This window comes from Ovis aries, chromosome 26, assembly GCF_016772045.2.
Source record: "Ovis aries strain OAR_USU_Benz2616 breed Rambouillet chromosome 26, ARS-UI_Ramb_v3.0, whole genome shotgun sequence".
In the NCBI taxonomy this organism is placed as follows: domain Eukaryota; kingdom Metazoa; phylum Chordata; class Mammalia; order Artiodactyla; family Bovidae; genus Ovis; species Ovis aries.
In genome coordinates, this window is record NC_056079.1 from 33,933,689 (window position 1) to 33,956,896 (window position 23,208).

At 38.4% G+C, this 23,208-nt stretch overlaps 1 protein-coding gene across 1 annotated transcript in view; it reads right to left on the bottom strand.

Moving 5' to 3' along the window:
- The window catches only part of LOC121818062 (A disintegrin and metallopeptidase domain 3-like), a 104,039-nt gene that overhangs the window by 11,784 nt on the left and 69,047 nt on the right, over positions 1 to 23,208 (bottom strand). The window contains exons 14-18 of the mRNA XM_060406913.1: positions 21,706 to 21,901; positions 21,132 to 21,222; positions 20,672 to 20,852; positions 8,112 to 8,198; positions 2,468 to 2,597 (exon numbers count right to left, since the gene is read on the bottom strand). Coding sequence (XP_060262896.1) covers positions 2,468 to 2,597; positions 8,112 to 8,198; positions 20,672 to 20,852; positions 21,132 to 21,222; positions 21,706 to 21,901 — 685 coding nt within the window. The remainder of the gene's footprint in view (positions 1 to 2,467; positions 2,598 to 8,111; positions 8,199 to 20,671; positions 20,853 to 21,131; positions 21,223 to 21,705; positions 21,902 to 23,208) is intronic.

The window sequence follows — 23,208 nt, forward strand, 5'->3', positions numbered from 1 at the left end:
TGGGATCTAATTAAAATTAAAAGCTTCTGCACAACAAAGGAAAATATAAGCAAGGTGAAAAGACAGCCTTCTGAATGGGAGAAAATAATAGCAAATGAAACAACTGACAAACAAGTAATCTCAAACATATACAAGCAACTTATGCAGCTCAGCTCCAGAAAAATAAATGACCCAATCAAAAAATGGGCCAAAGAACTAAACAGACATTTCTCCAAAGAAGACATACGGATGGCTAACAAACACATGAAAAGATGCTCAACATCACTCATTATTAGAGCAATGCAAATCAAAACCACAATGAGGTACCACTTCACACCAGTCAGAATGGCTGCGATCCAAAAATCTGCAAGCAATAAATGCTGGAGAGGGTGTGGAGAAAAGGGAACCCTCCTACACTGTTGGTGGGAATGCAAACTAGTACAGCCACTATGGAGAACAGTGTGGAGATTCCTTAAAAAATTGCAAATAGAACTACCGTATGACCCAGCAATCCCACTACTGGGCATACACACCGAGGAAACCAGAATTGAAACAGAAAAGTGTACCCCAATGTTCATTGCAGCACTGTTTATAATGGCCAGGACATGGAAACAACCTAGATGTCCATCAGCAGATGAATGGATAAGAAAGCTGTGGTACATATACACAGTGGAGTATTACTCCATCATTAAAAAGAATTCATTTGAATCAGTTCTGATGAGATGGATGAAACTGGAGCCGATTATACAGAGTGAAGTAAGCCAGAAAGAAAAACACCAATACAGTATACTAACACATATATATGGAATTTAGAAAGATGGCAATGACGACCCTGTATGTAAGACAGGAAAAAAGACACAGATGTGTATAATGGACTTTTGGACTCAGAGGGAGAGGGAGAGGGTGGGATGATTTGGGAGAATGGCATTCTAACATATATACTATCATGTAAGAATTGAATCGCCAGTCTATGTCTGACGCAGGATACAGCATGCTTGGGGCTGGTGCATGGGGAAGACCCACAGAGATGTTATGGGGAGGGAGGTGGGGTGGGGGTTCATGTTTGGGAACGCATGTAAGAATTAAAGATTTTAAAATTAAAAAAATAAAAAACTAAAAAAAATAAAAATAAATAAATTTAAAAAAATGAATTTAAAACATCTGGTTTTCAATAACTTTTGTATATGAATCCAAATTTTATTTTCCCGTGTGTAGCATGACATTTTAAATACCTTGCAATACCAAACAAGCAAAAAAACAAAACAAAACAAACAACAACAACAACAAAAAAAAAACAAAAAAATCTTTTAACGTATATGCAGAGTACATCATGCAAAATGCTGGGCTGGATGAATCACAAGTTGGAGTCAAGAATCTCTCTAACTGGGAGAAATATCAACAAGCTCACCTATGCAGATGATACCACTCCAACAGCAGAAAGTGAAGAGGAACTAAAGAGCCTCTTGATGAGAGTGAAAGGAGAGAGTAAAAAAGTTGGCTTAAAGCTCAACATTCAGAAAACAAAGATCATGGCATCTGGTCCTATCACTTCATGCCAAACAGAAGGGGAAAAAGTGGTAACAGTGACAGATTTTCTTTCTTTGGCTCCAAAATCACTGGGGATGGTGACAGCAGCCATGAAATTGAAAGATACTTGATCCTTGGAAGGAAAGTTATGACACACCTAGGCAGGGTATAAGAAAGCAGAGACATCGATTTGCTGACAAAGGTACATCTAGTCAAGACAATTGTTTTTCCAGTTGTCATGTACGGATATGAGAGTTGGACCATAAAGATGGCTGAGTGCTGAAGAATTGATGCTTTCAAGTTGTGGTGCTGGAGGAGACTCTTGAGAGTCCCTTGGACAGCAAGGAGATCAAACCAGTCAATCCTAAAGGAAATCAACCCTGAATGTTCACTGGAAGGACTGATGCTGAAGTTCCAATACTTTGGCCACCTGATGTGAAGAGTCTACTCATTGGAAAAGACTCTGATGGTGGGAAAGATTGAAGGCAAAAGAAGGGGGTGACACAAGATGAGATGGTTGGATGCCATTACTGACTCAGTGGACATGAATGTGAGCAAACGCTAGGAGATAGTGAAGGACAGGGAAGTCTGGCAGTGATGCAGTTCATGGGATCACGTGAGTCAAATGTAATTTAGTGACTGAACTGCAACAAACCTAGAAAACAGCTGTATAAATCAAAAAATTTGGGAAACCATGGTTAAAATTAAGATGACACATTAAATGTTCATGGCTAGATTTGAGTTAAAAGCACATACAACATTTTGATTGATAACATGATCTATAGGTGTGCTATTTATAATAGCACTACAAAGTGACCGTTTACATTTAATTAGGTAAAATAAAATGAAAATGTTGGTTCCTTAATTGCATTCTCCGCATGTCCAGTGCTCAATAGCCACATAGACAGTGGGGCTGTAAGGATACAGAAGGCTCTGTTGGAGCAGTGATTTAGTTACTAACATTCCTCCTCCATCTCCTCTATATTCCAAAATCCATCATCGATACTTCCTCCTGGTGATGAGCTGAATTCCGCACAATTTGGGGGCACATATCCAGCATCACATTGACAATGTAGGCGAGAATTGCAAACCTTGAATGAAACAAAAATAAAGAAGACCATTTTATATGTCATATAAAAATTAAATGGATTAGTATTGATTGTGAGCCAAAGCAAATGATTAAAGTAATGCAATTTGTTATGTTACAGGCTGTTTTTACTTTAATGTGGAAAATAATTATAAAGATAAAATGCAATGCAAGAAATGTCAATTCAATGCTTTTTATTTTATTTTTTAAAATATAAATTTATTTATTTTAATTGGAGGTTAATTACTTTACAATATTGTATTAGTTTTGCCTAGAGGGTTTCTCTAATTTATCTCTTCAATAAAAGTAGACAACATTCTTGATACACCTGAAAATATATAACTGGGTCTTCTAAAAAAACATAGAAATTATGAAGCTAAAAATTATAGCAGAAGTTGAAATTTATTATGAACTGTACCAGATATTTCATAAAACTGTTGTAAGAGTCAACTTTTACAAAACATGGGGAGAAATCTAAAGGGTGAAGCTTACTTATTCAGGTACAGTCGGAAAAATTGATTTTGCTAGAAAATAGGAAGGCTAGGTGGCTTCCCTGGTAGCTCAGCTGATAAAGAATCCACCTGCAATGCAGGAGATCCTGGTTCAATTTTTTAGGTTGGGGGGATCCCCTGGAGAAGGGATAGGCTATCCACTCTAGTATTCTTGGGCTTCCCTGGTAGCTCAGATGGTAAAGAATTTGGCCTGCAATGCGGCAGACCTGGGTTCAATCCCTGGGTTGGGAAGATCCTCTGGAGGAGGTCATGGCAACTCACTCCAGTATTCTTGCCTGGATAAGCCCCAAGGACAGAGGAGCCTGGCAGGCTATGGTCCATGGGGTCGCAAAGAGTCGGACACAACTGAGCGACTAAGCACAGCACAGCACAGGAAGGCTACAATATATTTATAAATATGACCTTACGGATGAATCAAAAGATGGGTCAGAAGCAGAATAAGGAATCTAGGGATAAGTTCAAGCAAAATTAAATTGAAATTAAACAATAAAGGAATGGAACATAAAAGAAACTGTAAATAACAGGATGTGTAAATAGGAAGTAAATTTTGATACAAGACACACAGATCAATTTTTCCAGGATTATTATAGAAAATATGAAGCATCAAGATAATGGGAGATACTAACTACCCTTTTGAAGCTAAACACATATTTAGAAAATCCTAAATAGGGCACAGAATTTCTATAATTCAGGTGATGATTTCACAATGGCTAGACAAATAAAAGTGCAAATGGAAAATGTGACCAGACACACTGAAATGCTATTATTAATTTAAAAAATGAAAATTAGCAATAAATTCAGCATGTTAGAAGATATTAGTAAACTAAGAAGCCCATCTGGCCTGAATTTGAAGAAATGTTTTCACTCCTGATAGGTGCAGAAAAACTGATATAATATTTCCTGAAGACAGGCAATATTTATTAAAATTCAAATTATGCATATATTTGGCCCATCAGATATCAATGCAATCAATTTATGAAATCAAATAACTCTGCAAAGTGAATGTACAGCAGCGTCCACTGTACCACTATTTACAACAGTTAAATAAAAATTCAGTAGTATACAAAAGTCCATCAGTGAATGACTTCAAATACAGAAAGAACCATAGAGAAAAATAAACTGAAGTCACTGATCTGAGACAGATTTCAATGGACAAAGATCTCTGCTGTTAAAAATATATTAGATTATGAGTAATGTGTAATAGAAATAAAGTTTGTGAGTGTTTTGTATATATCAGTTATCAGTTCAGTTCAGCTCAGTTCAATCACTCAGCCATGTTCAGCCCCATGGACTGCAACACACCAGGCTTCTCTGTCCTTCACCAATACCTGGAGCTTGCTCAAACTCATGTCCATCGAGTTGGTGATGCCTTCCAACCCTCTCATCCTCTGTCATCCCCTTCTTCTGCCTTCAATCTTTCCCAGCATCAGAGTCATGCACTCAATTATAAGCAGTATTTATATTTCTGTATACATATATAAATATATGTATATACTAACTCTGAAAAGAATGAAAAGATGGAGCCAAAGCAAAAACAACACCCAGCTGTGGATGTGACTGGTGATGGAAGTAAAGTCCGATGCTATAAAGAGTAATATTGCATAAGAACTTGTCCATGAATCAAGGCAACTTGGAAGTTGTCAAATAGGAGACAGCAAGAGAGAACGTTGACATTTTAAGAATCAGTGAACTAAAATAGACTGGAATGGGTGAATTTAACCCAGATGACCATTATACCTACTACCGTGGGCAAGAATCACTTAGAAGAAATGGAGTAGCCATCATAGTCAACAAAGAGTCTGAAATGCAGTACTTGGATGCAGTCTCAAGAATGACAGGATGATCTCTGTTTGTTTCCAAGGTGAACCGTTCAGTACCACAGTAATCCAAGTCTATGTCCCAATGAGTGATGCTGAAGAAGCTTAAGTTGAACAGTTCTATGAAGACCTACAAGACCTTCTAGAACTAACACTGAAAAAAGATGTCCTTTTCATTATAGGGGACTGGAATGCAAAAGAAAGGAGTCAAGAAATACCTGGGGTAATGGGAAAATTTGGCCTTGGAATGAAGCAGAATGAAGCAGGACAAAGGCTAAGAGAGTTTTGCCAAGAGATTGCACAGGTCATAGCAAACACCCTCTTCCAACAACACAAGAGAAGACTCTACACATGGACATCACCAGATGGTCAATACCAAAACCAGATTGATTATATTCTTTGCATACAAAGATGGAAAAGCTCTATAAAGCCAGCAAAAACAAGACGGGGAGCTGACTGTGGCTGAGATCATGAGCTCCTTATTGCCAAATTCAGACTGAAATTGAAGAAAGTGGAGAAAACCATTAGACCATTCAGGTATGACCTAAATCAAATCCCTTATGATTGTACAAGGGAAGAGACAAATAGATTCAGGGGATTAGACTGAGAGACAAGAGTGCCCAAAGAACTATGGATGAAGGCTCCTTACATTGTACAGGAGGCAGTGATCAAGACAATCCCGAAGAAAAAGAAATGCAAAAATGCACAATGATTGTCTGAGGAGGCCTTACAAGTATCTGAGAAAAGAAGAGAAGCTAAAGGCAAAGGAGAAAGGGAAAGATATACCCATTTGAATACAGAGTGCCAAAGAATAACAAGGAGAAGTAAGAGAGCCTTCCTCAGTGATCAGTGCAAAGAAATAGAGGAAAACAATGGAATGTGAAAGACTAGAGATCTTTTCAAGAAAATTAGAGATGCTAAGAGAACATTTCATGTAAAGATGGGCTCCATGAAGGACAGAAATGGTATGGACCTGACAGAAGCAGAAGATATTAAGAAAAGTGGCAAGAATACACAGAAGAACTATACAAAAAAGATCTTCACGACTGAGATAATCACGATGGTGTGATCACTCACCTAGAGACAGACATCCTGGAATGTGAAGTCAAGTGGGCCTTAGGAAGCATCACTATGAACAAAGCTAGCGGAGGTGATGGAATTCCAGTTGAGCTATTTCAAATCCTAAAAGACGATACTGTGAAACTGCTGCACTTAATATGCCAGCAAATTTGGAAAACTCAGCAGTGGCCACAAGAATGGAAAAGGTGAGTTTTCACTCCAGTTCCAAAGAAAGGCAATGCCAAAGAATGCTCAAACTACCACAAAATTGAACTCATCTCACACCTTAGCAAGAGCAATGGCAACCTACTCCAGTACTCTTGCCTGGAAAATCCCATGGATGGAGGAACCTGCTGGGCTACAGTCCATGAGGTCTCTAAGAGTCAGACACGAATGAGTGACTTCACTTTCACTTTTCACTTTCATGCATTGGAGAAGGAAATGGCAACCCACTCCTGTGTTCTTGCCTGGAGAATTCCAAGGACGGGGAGCCTGGTGGGCTGCCATCTATGGGGTCGCACAGAGTCAGACATGACTGAAGCGACTTAGCAGTAGCAGCACACCCTAGTAAAGTAATGCTCAAAATTCTCTAAGCTAGGCTTCAACAGTACATGAACTGTGAACTTCCAAAGTTCAACCTCGATTTAGAAAGGCAGAGGAACCAGAGATCAAATTACCAACATTCGTTGGATCACTGAGAAAGCAAGAGTGTTCCAGAAAACATCTATTTCTGCTTTATTGACTATGCCAAAGCCTTTGATATGTGAATCACAGTGAATTGTGGAAAATTCTTCAAGAGATGGGGAAACCAGAACAGCTGACCTGCCTCCGGAGAAATCTGTATGCAGGTCAAGATAGCAACAGTTAGAAATGGACATGGAACAACACACAGGTTCCAAGTTGGGAAAGGAGTATGTCAACACTGTATATTGTCACCATGCTTATTTAACTTATATGCAGAGTACCTCATGACAAATGCTGGACTGGATGAAGCACAAGTTGGAGTCAATATCACCAGGAGAAATATCAATAACCTCACATATGCAGATGACACCACGCTTATGGCAGAAAATGAAGAGGAACTAAAAAGTCTCTTGATGAAAGTGAAAGAGGAGAGTGAAAAAGTTGGGTTAAAGCTTAACATTCAGAAACGAAGATCATGGCACCTGGTCCCATCACTTCATGGCAAGTAGATGGGGAAACTGGAAATAGTGTCAGACTTTATTTTTTGGGGGGGCTCCAAAATCACTGCAGATGGTGATTGCAGCCATGAAATTAAACGATGCTTGCTCCTTGGAAGAAAAGTTATGACCATCTTAGACAGCATATTAAAAAGCAGAGACATTACTTTGCCAACAAAGGAGCATCTAGTCAAAGCTATGATTTTAGTAGTAGTCATGTATGGATATGAGAGTTAGACTATAAAGAAAGCTGAGGGCAGAAGAATTGATGCTTTTGAGCTGTGATGTTGGAGAAGACTCTTGAGAGTCCTTTGGACTGCAAGGGGATCCAGTTCATCCTAAAGGAGATCAGTACTGAATGTTCATTGGAAGAACTGGTGTTAAAGCTGAAACTCCAATACTTTGGCCACCTAATGCGAAGAACTGATTTACTGGAGAAGACCCAGATGCTAACAAGGATTGAACGTGGGAGGTGAAGGGGATGACAGAGGGTGAGATGGTTGCATGGCATCACTGACTCAATGGATATGAGTTTGAGTAAACTCTGGGAGTTGGTGATGGACAGGCAGGCCTGGCATGCCGCAGTCCTTGGGGTCACAATGAGTTGGACATGACTGAGTGACTGATCTGAACTGAACTGATATAGATGTAACACTAAATATATCTATTTCCAAAAGTATGCAGTCTCTATCCAACATTATAATAGCTTATGTTTCATATTGCATTTCTGTACAAAGTTTAAAAGTTTTTAACTCATGAAGTGTGCAATGATCTGATAGAATACATAGAACATGTACACATGTATAAATAATGAAATTTGGTTTCTACATTTAACTGAAATTCTCCAAAGAAATTTCCACATCCATAAATCTGAAGCTTATTATTATCTTGTAAAATGTTATGATATGTATTTTAAAACTATACATAAAATAGAGTAACAATTACATACCCCATGTCCTTTACATTTGACAAATGAGTCACAATGTTGATACTGATCGTATTCATGAAGTAACTTGCAATTTCCGTTCTGACAAAACTAAAATGATGAAACAACCATCAACTTTAAAGTCAGGAATTCATTAACTGTACTTAGTATAAGAAATTTGATATACAATATGATATATACTTAGGATGAACTTGAATTTTGTAACATCGACTCATTCTAATAAAAAACTTGAAGTCAAAATGGTACATTATTACTTTATCAAACATCAAGTTTTTACAATAAGATATTGCTTCCATTCGGAGAAGGCAATGGCACCCCACTCCAGTACTCTTGCCTGGAAAATCCCATGGACCGAGGAGCCTGGTAGGCTGCAGTCCATGGGGTCGCTATGAGTCGGACATGACTGAGCGGCTTCACTTTCACTCTTCACTTTCATGCATTGGAGAAGGAAATGGCAACCCACTCCAGTGTTCTTGCCTTGAAAATCCCAGGGACAGGGGGAGCCTGGTGGGCTGCTGTCTATGGGGTCGCATAGTGTCAGACACAACCGAAGTGACGTAGCAGCAGTAGCATCAGCATTGCTTCCATTGAAGGAGGAGGCTTGTGAGTTTACTAATAGCCAATGAAAATTATTAAAGTATTGTAATTTGGTATGTTACAGGAGGGTTTTATTTTAATGTGGAAAGGATTTTAAAAATAAAATACGAGAAAAGTCCATTCAGTGCTTTTCAAGTGCCATAGAGATTTTCTCTAATTTGTCTCCTCAATAAAAGTAGACAACATTCTTTTTTTTGTTGTTTGTTTGTTTTTTTTTTTTTAGTTTTTTATTTTTTAAATTTTAAAATCTTTAATTCTTACATGCATTCCCAAACATGAACCCCCCTCCCACCTCCCTCCCCATAACATCTTTCTGGGTCATCCCCATGCACTGGTGATTCAATTCACATGATAGTATACATGTTAGAATGTCATTCTCCCAAACATTCTTGATATACCAGAAAACATCAAACTTTTCTGTGTCTTTTCTACAAGGCATAGAAATTATGAAGTTAAAAATTATAACTGGTATAAGAACAAAGCAAGCCAAATTTTAACGAGCATTTGAAATGGGCCTTTGAACTTTCTATGCATTTCTATATATATGCTCACATTGACCTTGAGAGGGAGATATTTTTATCCACATTTTACATTTAATGAGAATTAAATGTACACTTTTTAGGTCATGTCACCACTGACCGACAGAGCCAATATTCAGTGCAAGAACTACTTTAATCATAGAGCCCATTGATCAGTGCTCAATACCAGTGCTTCAACCAGTCATTTTTACATTCTCCTAACTTTATAACAGTATCCCTTGTCTTTCACAAAAGCAATGTGCTCCTTCATACCTAGCTTTATCTATCTTTGAGTTTGAAAGAGAAATTATACCCAAGTCATAGGTTATAAGGATGAAATAATTTATTACACAAAAAGGAACAAAAATAGTTTGGGACATAGTAAATGCTCACTAAATACAAATTTGTGTTTTATTTATTTAACCTGATTTTGAGGTAGACTGCATGTTAATATTCTTCTATCAAAATATTAATTTAATTTGAACACTCTGGGGGACATGTTCTAAGATTATCTGCCCACTTTTCTCAAGTTATCTGATAGAATATCCAACAGATGATGAAGTCTAAAACATTCGTTATTTTCTATCACTATTGGTAAATATACGGACAAAGGTCCGTCTAGTCAAAGCTATGGTTTTTCCTGCAGTCATGTAGGATGTGTTCAGTTCAGTCACTCAGTCATGTGCGACTCTTTGCAACCACATGAACTGCAGCACGCCAGGCCTCCTTGTCCATCACCAACTCCTGGAGTCTACCCAAACCCATGTCCATTGAGTCGGTGATGCCATCCAACCATCTCATCCTCTGTCGTCCCCTCCTCCTCCTGCCTTCAATCTTTCCCAGCATCAGGGTCTTTTCAAATGGGTCAGCTCTTCGCTCCGGTGGCCAAAGTATTTGAGTTTCAGCTTCAACATCAGTTCTTCCAATGAATATTCAGGACTGGGAGGGATTGTGGGCAGGAGAAGGCGACAACAGACAATGAGATGGCTGGATGGCATCACCGACTAGATGCACATGAGTTTGGGTGAACTTTGGTAGTTTGTAATGGACATGACTGAGAGACTGAACTGATCTGAGGTAAGAATGGGTGAGAAAAAGGGAGAAACTTCGTTTACTTTTTCATTGATCAGCTTATCTACTTTTGGACAGGCACATGCCCCAAACACATTCCTTTTCAAGTTTGAAACGAATGTGCTGAGATGTGTTTATCATCCCTCATATTGCTATGGGGACTAGAATCAGTTAGATAAACTATTCTGATGGCTGCTTCATATTGCTTAAAGCAGTGGTCCCCAATATTTTTGGCACCAGGGACAGGTAATGTGAGTGATGGGGAGTGATGGGGAGTGGCAGGCAAAGCTTTGCTTGCTTTCTTGGCAGTTACTTACTGCTGTGTGACCTGGTTCCTATGAAGGGTTGGAGACCCCTGGCTATTTCTAACAATATAATTTTGTTGTTAATGCTTATTGATTTTCTTTTCTTTTCTTTGGAATTGAGATTTTCCTGGTTCATGGTATGAAGTGTGTGATTTTTGATTGAAACCTCGATTCTGATTACTGTGTTATGAGATTCTGGTTAAACCTTGTGGTTAAACCTGGTTAAACTTTCTGGTTCAGCAGTTCTCCTCTGTTACAACTCTGAAGTAGGGGAAAGGAACACTGCCTCATTTTTGCCAGGTAATGCTGAAAGTTGGAGAAGGGAATGGCAACACACTCCAGTGTTCTTGCCTGGACAATGCCATGGACAAAGGAGTCTGGTGGGCTACAGTACAAGGAGTCGCAAAGAGTTGTGCAAAACTGAGCGACTATCATTCACTCAGCATTGGAAGTACAGAATCCACTAAAATCTGGAATGAGAAGGGCTCCTTATTACTGCAAGTGGCTGGGGAGAACAGGCTCTCCACAAATCCTCTGTTCTACCACCCTGGTGAGAGTAGAAGTGTAGCTACAATTTTATCTATATCCTTTGGCTGCAGTAGAGAATCCATTGTTTAAAAGTGTACCATCTTGCTAAGCTGTTCACTTGGCTAAAGTCAGGCTTTCCTTTATGACTTGTTTCTGTCTGTTTCAATTGACATTTCTGAGTTTCTGGCTTCTCTGGCACTCAGTTTGGGAGATATAAGGCTAAAAGCAAAGAGATCACATTGTTATGTTTTTCCACAGGTACTGAGGTGCCTAGCTGATCTGCTGAAAGAATCTTTCAGGTTTCGGAATCTTCTTATGTTTATTTTACATTTAACATCCAGGACTCTTAGCTACAATTAATCATAAGAATAGAAGAAATTATGTCTAGTCTGTCCTGGAACTTCAAGTCTATCCAGTAGTTTTAACCATGATATAATATATTTATCAATATTTGCCCTTATCTGTAACTACTGTACCGTTTAAGATAACTCTGAGATACTTGGATACTCACAGATACTATCCCTAAGTTTTCTTTGAGTTTTAATTAAAGCATTTTGATCTGTAATTCCTTTGAAATAATATTTTATACCTTAGACTATAGGCTAATTTATCCTTGTACCTATTGGCTTTTATTTTAATTATTTCAACTTAATATCTTAAGTCTTGTTATTTAGTAAGATGAATTCCCAATTTCCATTTTATTTCAAATTGCATTGGCTATTTTGTACATTTAGCTCTTTGCATTTTAATATAACTTTTAAATTAGTTTTTCAATTTCCACCAGCAACACATTCCCTGCCCCCCACCTCAGAAAAGAAACCTGGTGGAATCATGATTCTTCTGGATTCTTTTGGATCATATTCATTAATTGATTCTGAGAACAGTACCATTTTAACAATATTGCCTTCCAAGTCAAAGACACAATCTATGCTTAAATAGTGATCACAACCCACATAATTTTCATGTGTAGTCAAAAAAGTAGAGCTGAAGGGGATGGGAGATGGATAAATTAGGAGTTAGGATTAGCAGATAAAAACCACTATATACAAAATAGATAAACAAGAAGGTCCTACAGTATAGCACATGAAACTATATTCAATATCTTGTAATACACCACAATGGAAAAGAATATATATAACTGAATCACTTTGTTGTACACAAGACACTAACACAGCCCCGTAACTCAACCATATTCAATTAAAAAAAATTAAAAGGTAGAAATAATGTCTTGCAGGTTTAACCCTGATTTCTCTATCACCATAATATTACATATCTCTATGTCATTAAAAATTATTTGTATTTGGTATGGGCTTTCCTGGTGGCTCAGACGGTAAAGAATCCACTTGCAATGTGGGAGACCTATGTTCAGTTCCTGGGTTGGATAGATCCCCTGGAGGAGGTAATGGCTGCCCACTCCAGTATTCTGGCCTGGAGAACCCCCATGGACAGAGAAAAATGATAGGCTAGAGTCCATGGGGTTGTAGAGTCGGACATGACTGAGTGACATTCACTTTCACTTCACTGTGCTTAACTTATCTGATCAACCTATAATTGGCATTTAGTGTGTCTTGTTTATTTGATCTATTATAACTCACATCATAATTGCTCTATATCAATGTCTATTTCATAATATTTGAAAATTTAACTTAATTACATCAGAAATAGATAAAAAGTGTGATGATAAATTTGACTCCTAAACATTTCAAAATCACTTTCCATAAAGTATCTGTTGATTTATACTTATTTTTAAGAAGGTTATAAGTTATGCTTCTCACCATCAAATTTTCTTTTTACTTGAAGTATAGCTGGTTTACAATATTATATTAGTTTCAGATATACTACATATTGATTCAGTATTTTTATATATTATACTCCATTTAAAATTAATATAAAATATTAGCTATATTCTCTGAGCTGTGTAATATATTCTTGTAGCTTATTTGGAAGACAACACAGACAGAAAGACACACCACATTCTTGAACAGGCAGAATCAATACTGTCCAAAGGACTACATTGTCCAAGAAAATTTCCAGATTTAATGAAATTCATATCAAATTACCAATGGAATTTTTCACAGAGCTAGAACAAAAATCATAAAATTTGTAAAGAGACACAAAAGACCCTGAGTAACCAAAGGAATCTAAAGCAAAATGAAGCTGAAGAATCAGGCTCCCAGACTTAAGACTACACTACAAAGCTACAGTCATCAAAACAGGAAGGTACTGGCACAAAAACACATATAGATCAGTGGACTAGGACACAAAGCTCATGATAAACCCATACACCTATGGTCACCTAATCTATGACAAAGCAGGCAAGACTATACAATGGAGGAAAGACAGCCTCTTCAATAAGCAGTGCTGGGAAACTGGACAGCTACATGTTAAAAAAAAAAAAGAAATTAGAAAACTCTAACACCATACACAAAAATAAGCTCAAAATGAATTAAAGACTTAAATGTAAGACTGGAGGAAAAAAAGACCAAACATTCCCTAACATAAATTGCAGTGATATCTTTTTTGACCCATCTCCCAGAGTAATGGAAATAAAAACAAAAATGAATGGTACCTAAATAAAATCAAAAGCTGTTGCACAGAAAAGGGAATTATATACAAAAACAAAAAGACAACTCACAGGATGGGAGAAGATATTTGCAAATGATGCAACTGACAAAGAATTAGCCTTTAAAATTTTCAAACATCTCATCCAGCTCAACATCATAAAAACACACAACCCACTCAAAACATGGGCAAAAGACCTAAAGAGAGACAATGCTCTAGAGAAGACATACAGATGGGTAAGTGACCTATGAGAAGATGTTCAACATAGTTAATTATTGAAAATGAAAGTGTTAGGCAATTAGCTGTGTCTGACTCTTTGCAACCCCGTGGACTGTCAGAGAACTAAGATCATGGCATCCAATCTCATCACTTTATGGCAAATAGATGGGAAACAATGGAAACGTGACAGATTTTATCTTCTTGGGCTTCAAAATCACTGTGGAGACTGAGGCCATGAAATTAAAAGACACTTGCTTCTTGAAAGAAAGGCTATGAAAAACATGGACAGCGTATTAAGAAACAGAGACATCACTTTGCTGACAAAGGTCTGTATAGTCAATGCTATGGTTTTTCCAGTAGTCATGTATGGATGGGAGTTGGACCATAAGGAAGACTGAGCACTGAAGAATTGATGCTTTCAAACCGTGGTGCTGGAGAAGACTCTTGAGAGTCCCTTGGACTGCAAGGAGATCAAACCAATCAATCCTAAGTGAAATCAACCCTGAACATTCATTGGAAGGATTGATGCTAAAGCTGAATCTCTAATACTTTGGCCACCTGATGGGAAGAATCAACTCACTGGAAAAGACCCAGATGGTGGGAAGGATTGAAGGCAGGAGGAGAAAGGGACAACAAGATGAGGTGGTTGGATGGCATCACTGACTCAAAGGACATGAGTCTGAGCAGACTCCGGGAGATGGTGAAGGATAGGGAAGCCAGGCATGCTGTAGTCCTTGGGGTCACAAAGAGTTGAACAGGACTTACTGACTGAACAACAACAAGGCTCCTCTGTCCATGGAATTTCTCCAGGCAAAGAATCCTAGAGTGGGCAGCCATTCCCTACTTCAGGAGATCTTCCCAATCCAGAGATCAAACCCAGGTCTCCTGCATTGCCAGCAGATTTTTAACCATCTGAGACACCAGGGAAGCCCATCAAATTATCAGAGAAATGTGAACCGAAACTGCAATGTGGTATCATCTCATATGGTCAGGATGGCCATCATCAAAATACCTACAAACAGTAAATGCTAGAGAGGGTGTGCAGAGAAAGGAACTCTCCTATGAGGTTTGTGGGGATGCAAATTGGTGCAGCCACTACGGAGAACAATTCTTTAAAAATGGAAATACCGTATGATCTAGCAGTCCCACTCCTGGGTATATAACCAGAGAAAAATCTTGATTCAAAAGCATACATGCACCCCAATGTTCACTGCAGCACTATTCAAAATAGCCAAGACACAGAAGCAGATTAAATGTCCCTCAGCAGATGAAGGGATAAAGGATAAGTGGTACATATATACAATGGGATATTAGCCACTAAAAAGAATGAATTAATGTCATTTGTAGCAACATAAATGGACCTGGAGATTATCAAACTAAGTGAAGTAAGTCAGACAGAGAAAGATAAGTATCACAGGATATCACTTATATGTGTATTCCTAAAGAAAAATGATTGAAATGAAGTTATTTACAAAATAGAAACTGACTCATAGACTTAGAAAATGAACTTATGGCTACTAAGGGTGAAGGGTTGAGGGGGAAGGATAGATTGGGTGTTTGGGATTGACACGCACACATTGTTATATTTAAAACAGATAACCAACAAGGACTAACTATATAGCACAGGGATCTCTGTTCAATATTCTGTAATAACCTAAATGGGAAAAGAATATGAAAAAAGTGGATATGTAAAACTTAATCACTTTGCTGTACACCTGAAACTAATACAATATTGTTAATTAACTGTACTCGAATATAAATTAAAAATTAAAATAATAAAGTTAGCATAAAATATTGGCTATGTTCTCTGTGCTGTGCGATATATTCTTATAGCTTATTTATTTTATATATATTAGTTTGTATCTCTTCAGAGAAGGCAATGGCACCCTATTCCAGTATTCTTGCCTGGAAAACCCATGGACCGAGGAGCCTGGTGGGCTGCAGTCCATGGGGTTGCTAAGAGTCGGACAAGACTGAGTGACTTCACTTTCACTCTTCACTTTCATGTATTGGAGAAGGAAATGGCAGTGTTCTTGCCTGGAGAATCCCAGGGACGCAGAAGCCTGGTGGGCTGCTGTCTATGGGGCTGCACAGAGTCGGACACGACTGAAGTGACATAGCAGCAGCAGCAGCAGCAGCAGCAGTTTGTATCTCTTAATCTCTCCCTGCTAACCTCTTCCCACTGGTAATCACTAACTTGTTCTCTGTATCTATGAACCTCTTTTAGTTATTGTATTCTTCACCTCTGACTAGTTATTTTTTATATTTCTAGTTTTTCACTAGAATTCTCACTGTGTCCATTTCTTCTTTTCCCAAGTTCAGATAACATTGTTATTGCTTATGCTTTAAACTTTTTATCTGGTAAATTATCTTTTGTTGTTTTTTCAGTTTTTTTTCCTTTCATTTGAAATAATTCTTTTCTCTTCTCATTTTGTTTGACTTCGTCTCTATGAAATTAAGTGAAAGAGTTAGCTATCCTAGCCTTGAGGGAACGTCTTTGTGTCCCAGCATCCCTATACTGTCTGTGTGTACCCAGTGGTTTTTGTGGGAGAGCTAGATCTGACATGATCATGGGTCGCATCCTGTCCCAGGGTGTGCTGCCTGCTGTCACTTTGGTGAGACGCAGGATTGATGACAAAGGGATAGAGCCAGTGCCAGGTGTGAGCTGAGACTTCTCCTATGATCCGTGGCTATCACCACCCTACTGGGGAGATGGCATCAGGTCCCAAGCTGCTGATGGTGAATGGATAAGGACAACCTTATGGTATAAGCTTGGGTCCAAGTTGGTTCAGTTCATTTTAAGTATGCACCTTCCCCCTCCATCCTGGGAAGGGCACCTCTGCCCCAGAGGGTATGATCCCTGAAGCAAGAGGGTGCTGGAGTGGGTGCCTGATGTGGTTGGGGCATGTGCCCTGGTATGACTCTGGAATGTCAGCCAGAATTCTAGACACTTCCTGATCCACTCCCTCTATAAGCAGCAGAAATAGCTGCCCTCGCCCCATTCAGCTCCATCCTTCCCATGTGCACACTCTCCTCAGCAATGACAGACTTTGCCCTACTGCAAAGCAGTGCTGCAGCTAGTGAGGCCAGGGCAGATATTCAACACGGCCTGGGGTGCACCTTGCATGGTTTCAGGAAAAGAGCCAGAGCTCTAGGCAGGTTCAATCAGCTTCCTCTGCCTTGTTCCCTGGAGTAAAGCCAGTTCTTTACAAGCAGAGTCTTGTTTTTTTTTTTTCTCTTTACAGCCTCCTGGTGATAGCTCAGTTGGTAAAGAATTCACCTGCAATGCAGGAGACTCTGGTTCAATTCCTGGGTTGGGAAGATCCTCTAGAGAAGGGATAGGCTACCCACTCCAGTATTCTTGGGGTTCCCTTGTGGCTCAGCTTGTGATAGCTCAGTTGGTAAAGAATCAGCCTGCAATGGGGGAGACCTGGGTTCAATCCCTGGGTGGGGAAGATCCCCTGGAGAAAGGAAAGGCTACCCACTCCAGTATTCTGACCTGGACAATTCCATGGACTGTATAGTCCATGGGATCGCAGAGTCAGACATGACTGAGCGACTTGCACTGACACTTGTAAGCCCCACTGATTTTCAAACTTGATAAGGGATCAAATCCCAGTGTCAGATCCCAGGCCTGGGGTATCCAGTAATCAGTTTAAACCACTTGCTCTCCAGGGAGGATCTCTGAACCATACACACACACACACCCCTCACCCTTCCTGTATGCTCCCTCCTAGAGGCACAGGTGCTGTAGTGATTGTTTGTCCTCCCTGCCTACCTGACAAGTATCCAGTTTGTTTTCACATGTAGTTGTATTTTTGATGTGTTCCTGGGGAGAGGAGAGTTTAACATTTTCCTATGATGACATCTTCATCTTTTCTCCATCAAATGTTATTTTTGATGTCAAAATGATAACAGAAAAAATAGCTGAATATTCACTTATTTTGAATTCATTTAATCACAGGTTAAGTTAGAACATTTTCATGTTTCTTAGTCATGTGTTCAATTTCATGATTTTTTTGTATAGATAAACACTAGAGTATGTGTGTGTGCGCATATATACATGTATACTGGGATATGTGTGTGTACACATGTATATATTCACTGGGGTATGTGTGTGTGTGCACAGATACATGTATACTGGGATATGTGTGTGTACACATGTATATATATACTGGGGTATCTGTATGTGCACAGGTACATATATACCTGGGTACGCGTGTGTATGTGCACAGGTACATATATACTGGGGTACGTGTGTGTGTGTGCACAGGTACATATATATTGGGATATGTGTTTGTGTGCACATGTACATGCATATTGGGATATGTGTGTCTACATATGTATATGTATATTGAGGTATGTGTGTATGCACATGTACATATATACTGGGGTACACATAGATGTGCACATATATATACATATATATATATGTATATATATGCTGCTAAGTCGCTTCAGTCGTGTCCGACTCTGTGTGACCCCATAGATGGCAGCCTACTAGGCTCCTCCATCCCTGGGATTCTCCAGGCAAGAGTACTGGAGAGGCTGCCATTGCCTTCTCTGACATATATATATATATACACACACATATATATGTGTATATTTGTATATATACACACATACATATACACACATACATAGTGGGGGTATACCCACTATGATAACCTGATACCTATTACTCTGATACCAACTGAGTGTCCAAGAATTCAATTCAACCCATTCTGACACAATCTATCTGCAGTTAGAATCAAATTCCAAAAGTTAAAAGGCTCAGTCCCACAAGACTCTTCCCATTTCAGACACCAGATTCAAGTCTTTATCCTTCTGACCAACTGGCTACAAATTGGAGGTTCCCATGGCTCCCTCTCAGGTTTGATGATTTCCTAATTTGGCTCACAGAACTCAGGGAAAGACCTCACTTATGTTTACTAATTTATGGGAAAGAATATAACTCAGGAACAGCCAAATGGAAGAGATGCACAGGTCAAGTTATGTTGTCGGGCAAGAGGAAGTGACATTGTCTCCATGTCCTCTCCAGGCACATCCTCGTTACAACACCTTGTGTTCACCAACTTACAAACTATCTTGAGTGTAATCATTCAAAAATTTTTACAGAGTTCAGTCTCCAGCCATATCATTCCCTTTATTGATGCTGTGAGTGGAGCTTAAAGCTCCACTCCATTAATCAATTGGTCTTTCTGGTGACCAGCATACTCTGAAGCATCAAGAGGCACCACCCTATTACCTCATTAGCATAAACCTAGGTTTCTCTGGATGAATCTCATTATGAGTAACACCAAATATTCCTGTCAGGAAATTCTAAGGTTTAGGAGCTCAGGGCCAGAAACCAAGAGAAAAGGCCAAATTAATTTTCTTGTGCATGTTAAACCACATTGTACTATTATACCATTATATTACTTTTTTTCTAATTAATGAATAATTGAATTAGTTCATAATTTTACATATTTACTCTGCCATATTTATGGTAAACATGATTGCATTTTGTTTTAAATGATGCTTAGAGGGATGGCATATTACTTCATAATGCAGTCAGCATCAGTATGTTCCTTTATGACTGAAAGTGAAAGTTGCTCAGTCTTGTCCAACTCTTTGCCAGCCTCATGGACTGTAGCCTCCAGACTCCTCTGTCCATTGAATTCAGGCAAGAATACTGGAGTGGAGAGCTGTTCCCTTCTACAGGGGATCTTCCCAACCCAGAGGTCAACTGTAGCCTTCCAGATTCTTGGAATTCTTCAGGCAAGAATACTGGAATGGGTAGCCTATCCCTTTTCTAGGGGATCTTCCCAACCCAGGAATTGAACTGGGATCTTCCATAGAATTTGTCAGGCAAGAATACTGGAATGGGTAGCCTATCCCTTTTCTAGGGGATCTTCCCAACCCAGGAATTGAACTGGGGTCTCCTGCATTGTAGTCAGATTCTTTACAAGCTGAGCTACCAGGGAAGCCTTTATATTTATGTGAGACTGTCTTTTGCCATTCTGAGGTAAGGTTACTATCCACTTCCAATTTCCTCTATTCTTCACTTTTTAAAAATACTGTATCTTAATGTAATTATTTTAATTAAAATGTGAAATAATTGTTTCCCTTTTTACTTTCATGTACTAGCTTTAATGGCACTGTCTTTAAAAATTCTCCATGTTTATCAAAGTATTTAAGAAAAATACGTAAAATTTAAACTCTGTTTTATTATTGTATCTTGTAGAAGGGTCCAATTTTAAACAAGCATGTTATGTTTTTGAAGAAAGAACTAGGGGAGTAGGCTAATGAGAAAATGTTTTAGTTTTATTGCAATTTAATTCTAGTCAAATACTGCAATGTTATATGTTGGCTCTTTTTTTTTTTTTTTGGTTTTCCTTGCTTTTCTCATTATTTAGTTTGTTCTGACCCATTTTTTCCATGTATTATTTGATATTTTTTGTTCTTTGATTACACAAACTGTCGCAGACCAGATCCTTGCCTACTGGACAAGATTAGCTTCTCAAATGTGACAAAACAAATTCAACTAACTATAGCAAAATTCACAGTAAAAAGATAGACAGTGAAGTAAAGGCTACTTTAGCCAATAGAAAGTGACCTTTTAATTTTACGATGATATAGTAACCAAAATTTGTACCATTAATTACAAATTTAAAAACCTTAAGCTCTCTCTCTCTCTCTCTCTCTCTCTCTCTCACACACATACACACACACACTGGGACATCCATACACCCTATACAGAAGCAAGTAAAATTTCATTTACCTTATGTTCATCACACATGGTTCCATCAGCCGTCACAGTAGGGTCTTCACGTCTACCACGTCTTAAAGTTGCTGACATACATATATGGCCTCCAAGGTAGGTATATTGAATCTGAACTTCATTGTGTAATGCTACACCTGAATGTGTCCAGTGGCAAACTAACTTTCCACAAAGGAGTTGGCTATCAATATATTTAAAAAAAATCTCTTAATGCCCAGAGGTCTCTTAGAGACACAAGAGATTAGATTAAAAAAACAGTACCAAATATGAGGATAATTCAAAATGTTACTGAGATCATAAAGCTATTCAGAATGTACACCAACTAGTAAAGTGCAACATATAAATTCATCTATATAAACCAGGTTAATTTTTCATTTGCACTAAGTGACTCTTGACAGTATACAAACACACAGACACTCACAGAGGCATTTGAAAAATGTAAAAATTTCTAAATACATACCGAAAAGTACAAGCTCTTCCTAAACAGTTTCCATACGGATCATTTTGAAAATTCACTTCTTCTGTACACTGATAACTAGCCTCTCTAGCAACTAAAAACATAAACAAATTTCCAATTACTCATCTTTAAAAAATTAACAACTCAAACTGTGGTAAATTAATATTGAAATGTCTAAACAACAATGCCTAGTCAATGTCATTTATTACAAATTTCAGTATTGTCTATTGGATATACAAGAAAAAGAAACACTGAAAACTACCCACTTAAAAACAGGAGAGCTGGCATGTCAGAGCAGAAATAATTGAGAAATTCTACAGTCTTCTGCACTCTCTCATCTTCAATTCTAAATTCTACTCACTTTCTCCCAACCACCTCAGATTTCAGTAATATCCTATTCATTTTCTCCTGTTCTTATTGGGTCTGTTTTACCTCTTGACATAGTTCAAAGTTACAATGATTTCAATTTTATGTTCAAATATGGATTTAACAAACAGTCCTTTTTATTTTGGTGTTTTACTGACTTTAGAAAAATATAGCTTAAAAATAAAGCTCAGAAGAAAAAATAAATTGTTACATTTTCCAAACAAACCGATGCACTGCTTTGTTCTATCTCGGCATATTCCTCCAAAGCAATAGGAAGATTTATTATTGCACGTTTGTAAGTCAGCAGCTCTCATATCAGGTGCACAAAATTCAGACAGCCCATTGCAAAATTCTGGAAAATCACATGGATCAGTGCTTTTCCTACACTCTCTTCCTCTTTCAAATATCTGTGAGAAAAGGAAAAACATATTTGCTTTGAAGTAGTATGACAAGTGTAAAAACATTAAATAACGGCACTGAATTTGTAGCTATCATTTTCATTACTGTGACGTTTGTAAGGGTTTAAACTATAAATTTGCTTAAAAGTTCCGGTGAAAGAGTTTGGAAAGAAGACAAATGCCTACTAATGTGTAAACAAGCTGTGGTGTGGACAACGGAATCTGTCAGCCACATAAAGGAATGGAGTACTGATGTATGCTGCAAGGCGACTGAAACTCGGAAACACTGTATTTAGTGACGAAACCAGACACAAGGTTTCCCACTGTATGGTTCTAGTTCTATGGAATGTCCAGAGTAGGGAAATCCATAGAGAGGAGAGCAGGTGCATCATGGGTCAGGGTCTCCTGTTTGGCTGAGGAAGAAGCTGTGGAACCAGGTCAAGGCGGCGGCTGCACAGCACTGTGAATGCTCTAAATGCTGCTCAGCGCACTAAACGCCCTTGACAACGGCTAACTTCCACTGTGTGACTTAAACTTCAACTTAAAAATGGCCCGTAGCGGATTCATGTTGATGTATGGCAAAACCAATACAATATTGTAATTAGCCTCCAATTAAAATAAATAAATTTATATTAAAAAACCAACCAAACAAAAAAATATATATATAATAAAAATGGCCCTAGTGAATGTTTTGTAGTTACAATGCTTTAGTTATCCTGAATATTCACTTCAAGATAAACAGAAAATATCTGAGATGACACTACGCATATCTGTTTTTCAACTTTTGATCCTTGGGAACTAATCCATTGCACTCCTGAAATATTTTAACTAACTCAGATGCTGGTCTTTCCAGGTTTCTAAAATGTTTCTTAGTGGACATCCTTGTCCTTTTTGCCCTTCAAGTAATTTTCTTTTCAGGATGAACTCCACTTCTATTATGAAACTGCTTCTGACCCAGGATGACAATCGGAACACTTCTCCCTAGACACAGTGGTGGGAAATTTAACTTAGAATGTAATGCTGGGTCAGAGCTTCTGCCACTACCAGGGGTGGACATAGGTGCCAGGAAAGAGGGGATCCCTCTGCTCTTCTGATATACCATACAGTATAGACTAGAAAAGCCAGGATCTGCACTGAGCTATCAGTACTGCACACAGGAAAAGCTTGTCTGAGAACTGCCAAGGAAAAGCAAGGGTATCCAACTGATGTATAGCATAAGAAACTTGTTGCTCCAGTTTTAAACAAAGATTCACTTGAGCATGACGCTGAACTCATGTCATATGTAAGCTTCCTGAGTGCTTATTTCTTATTCTTTG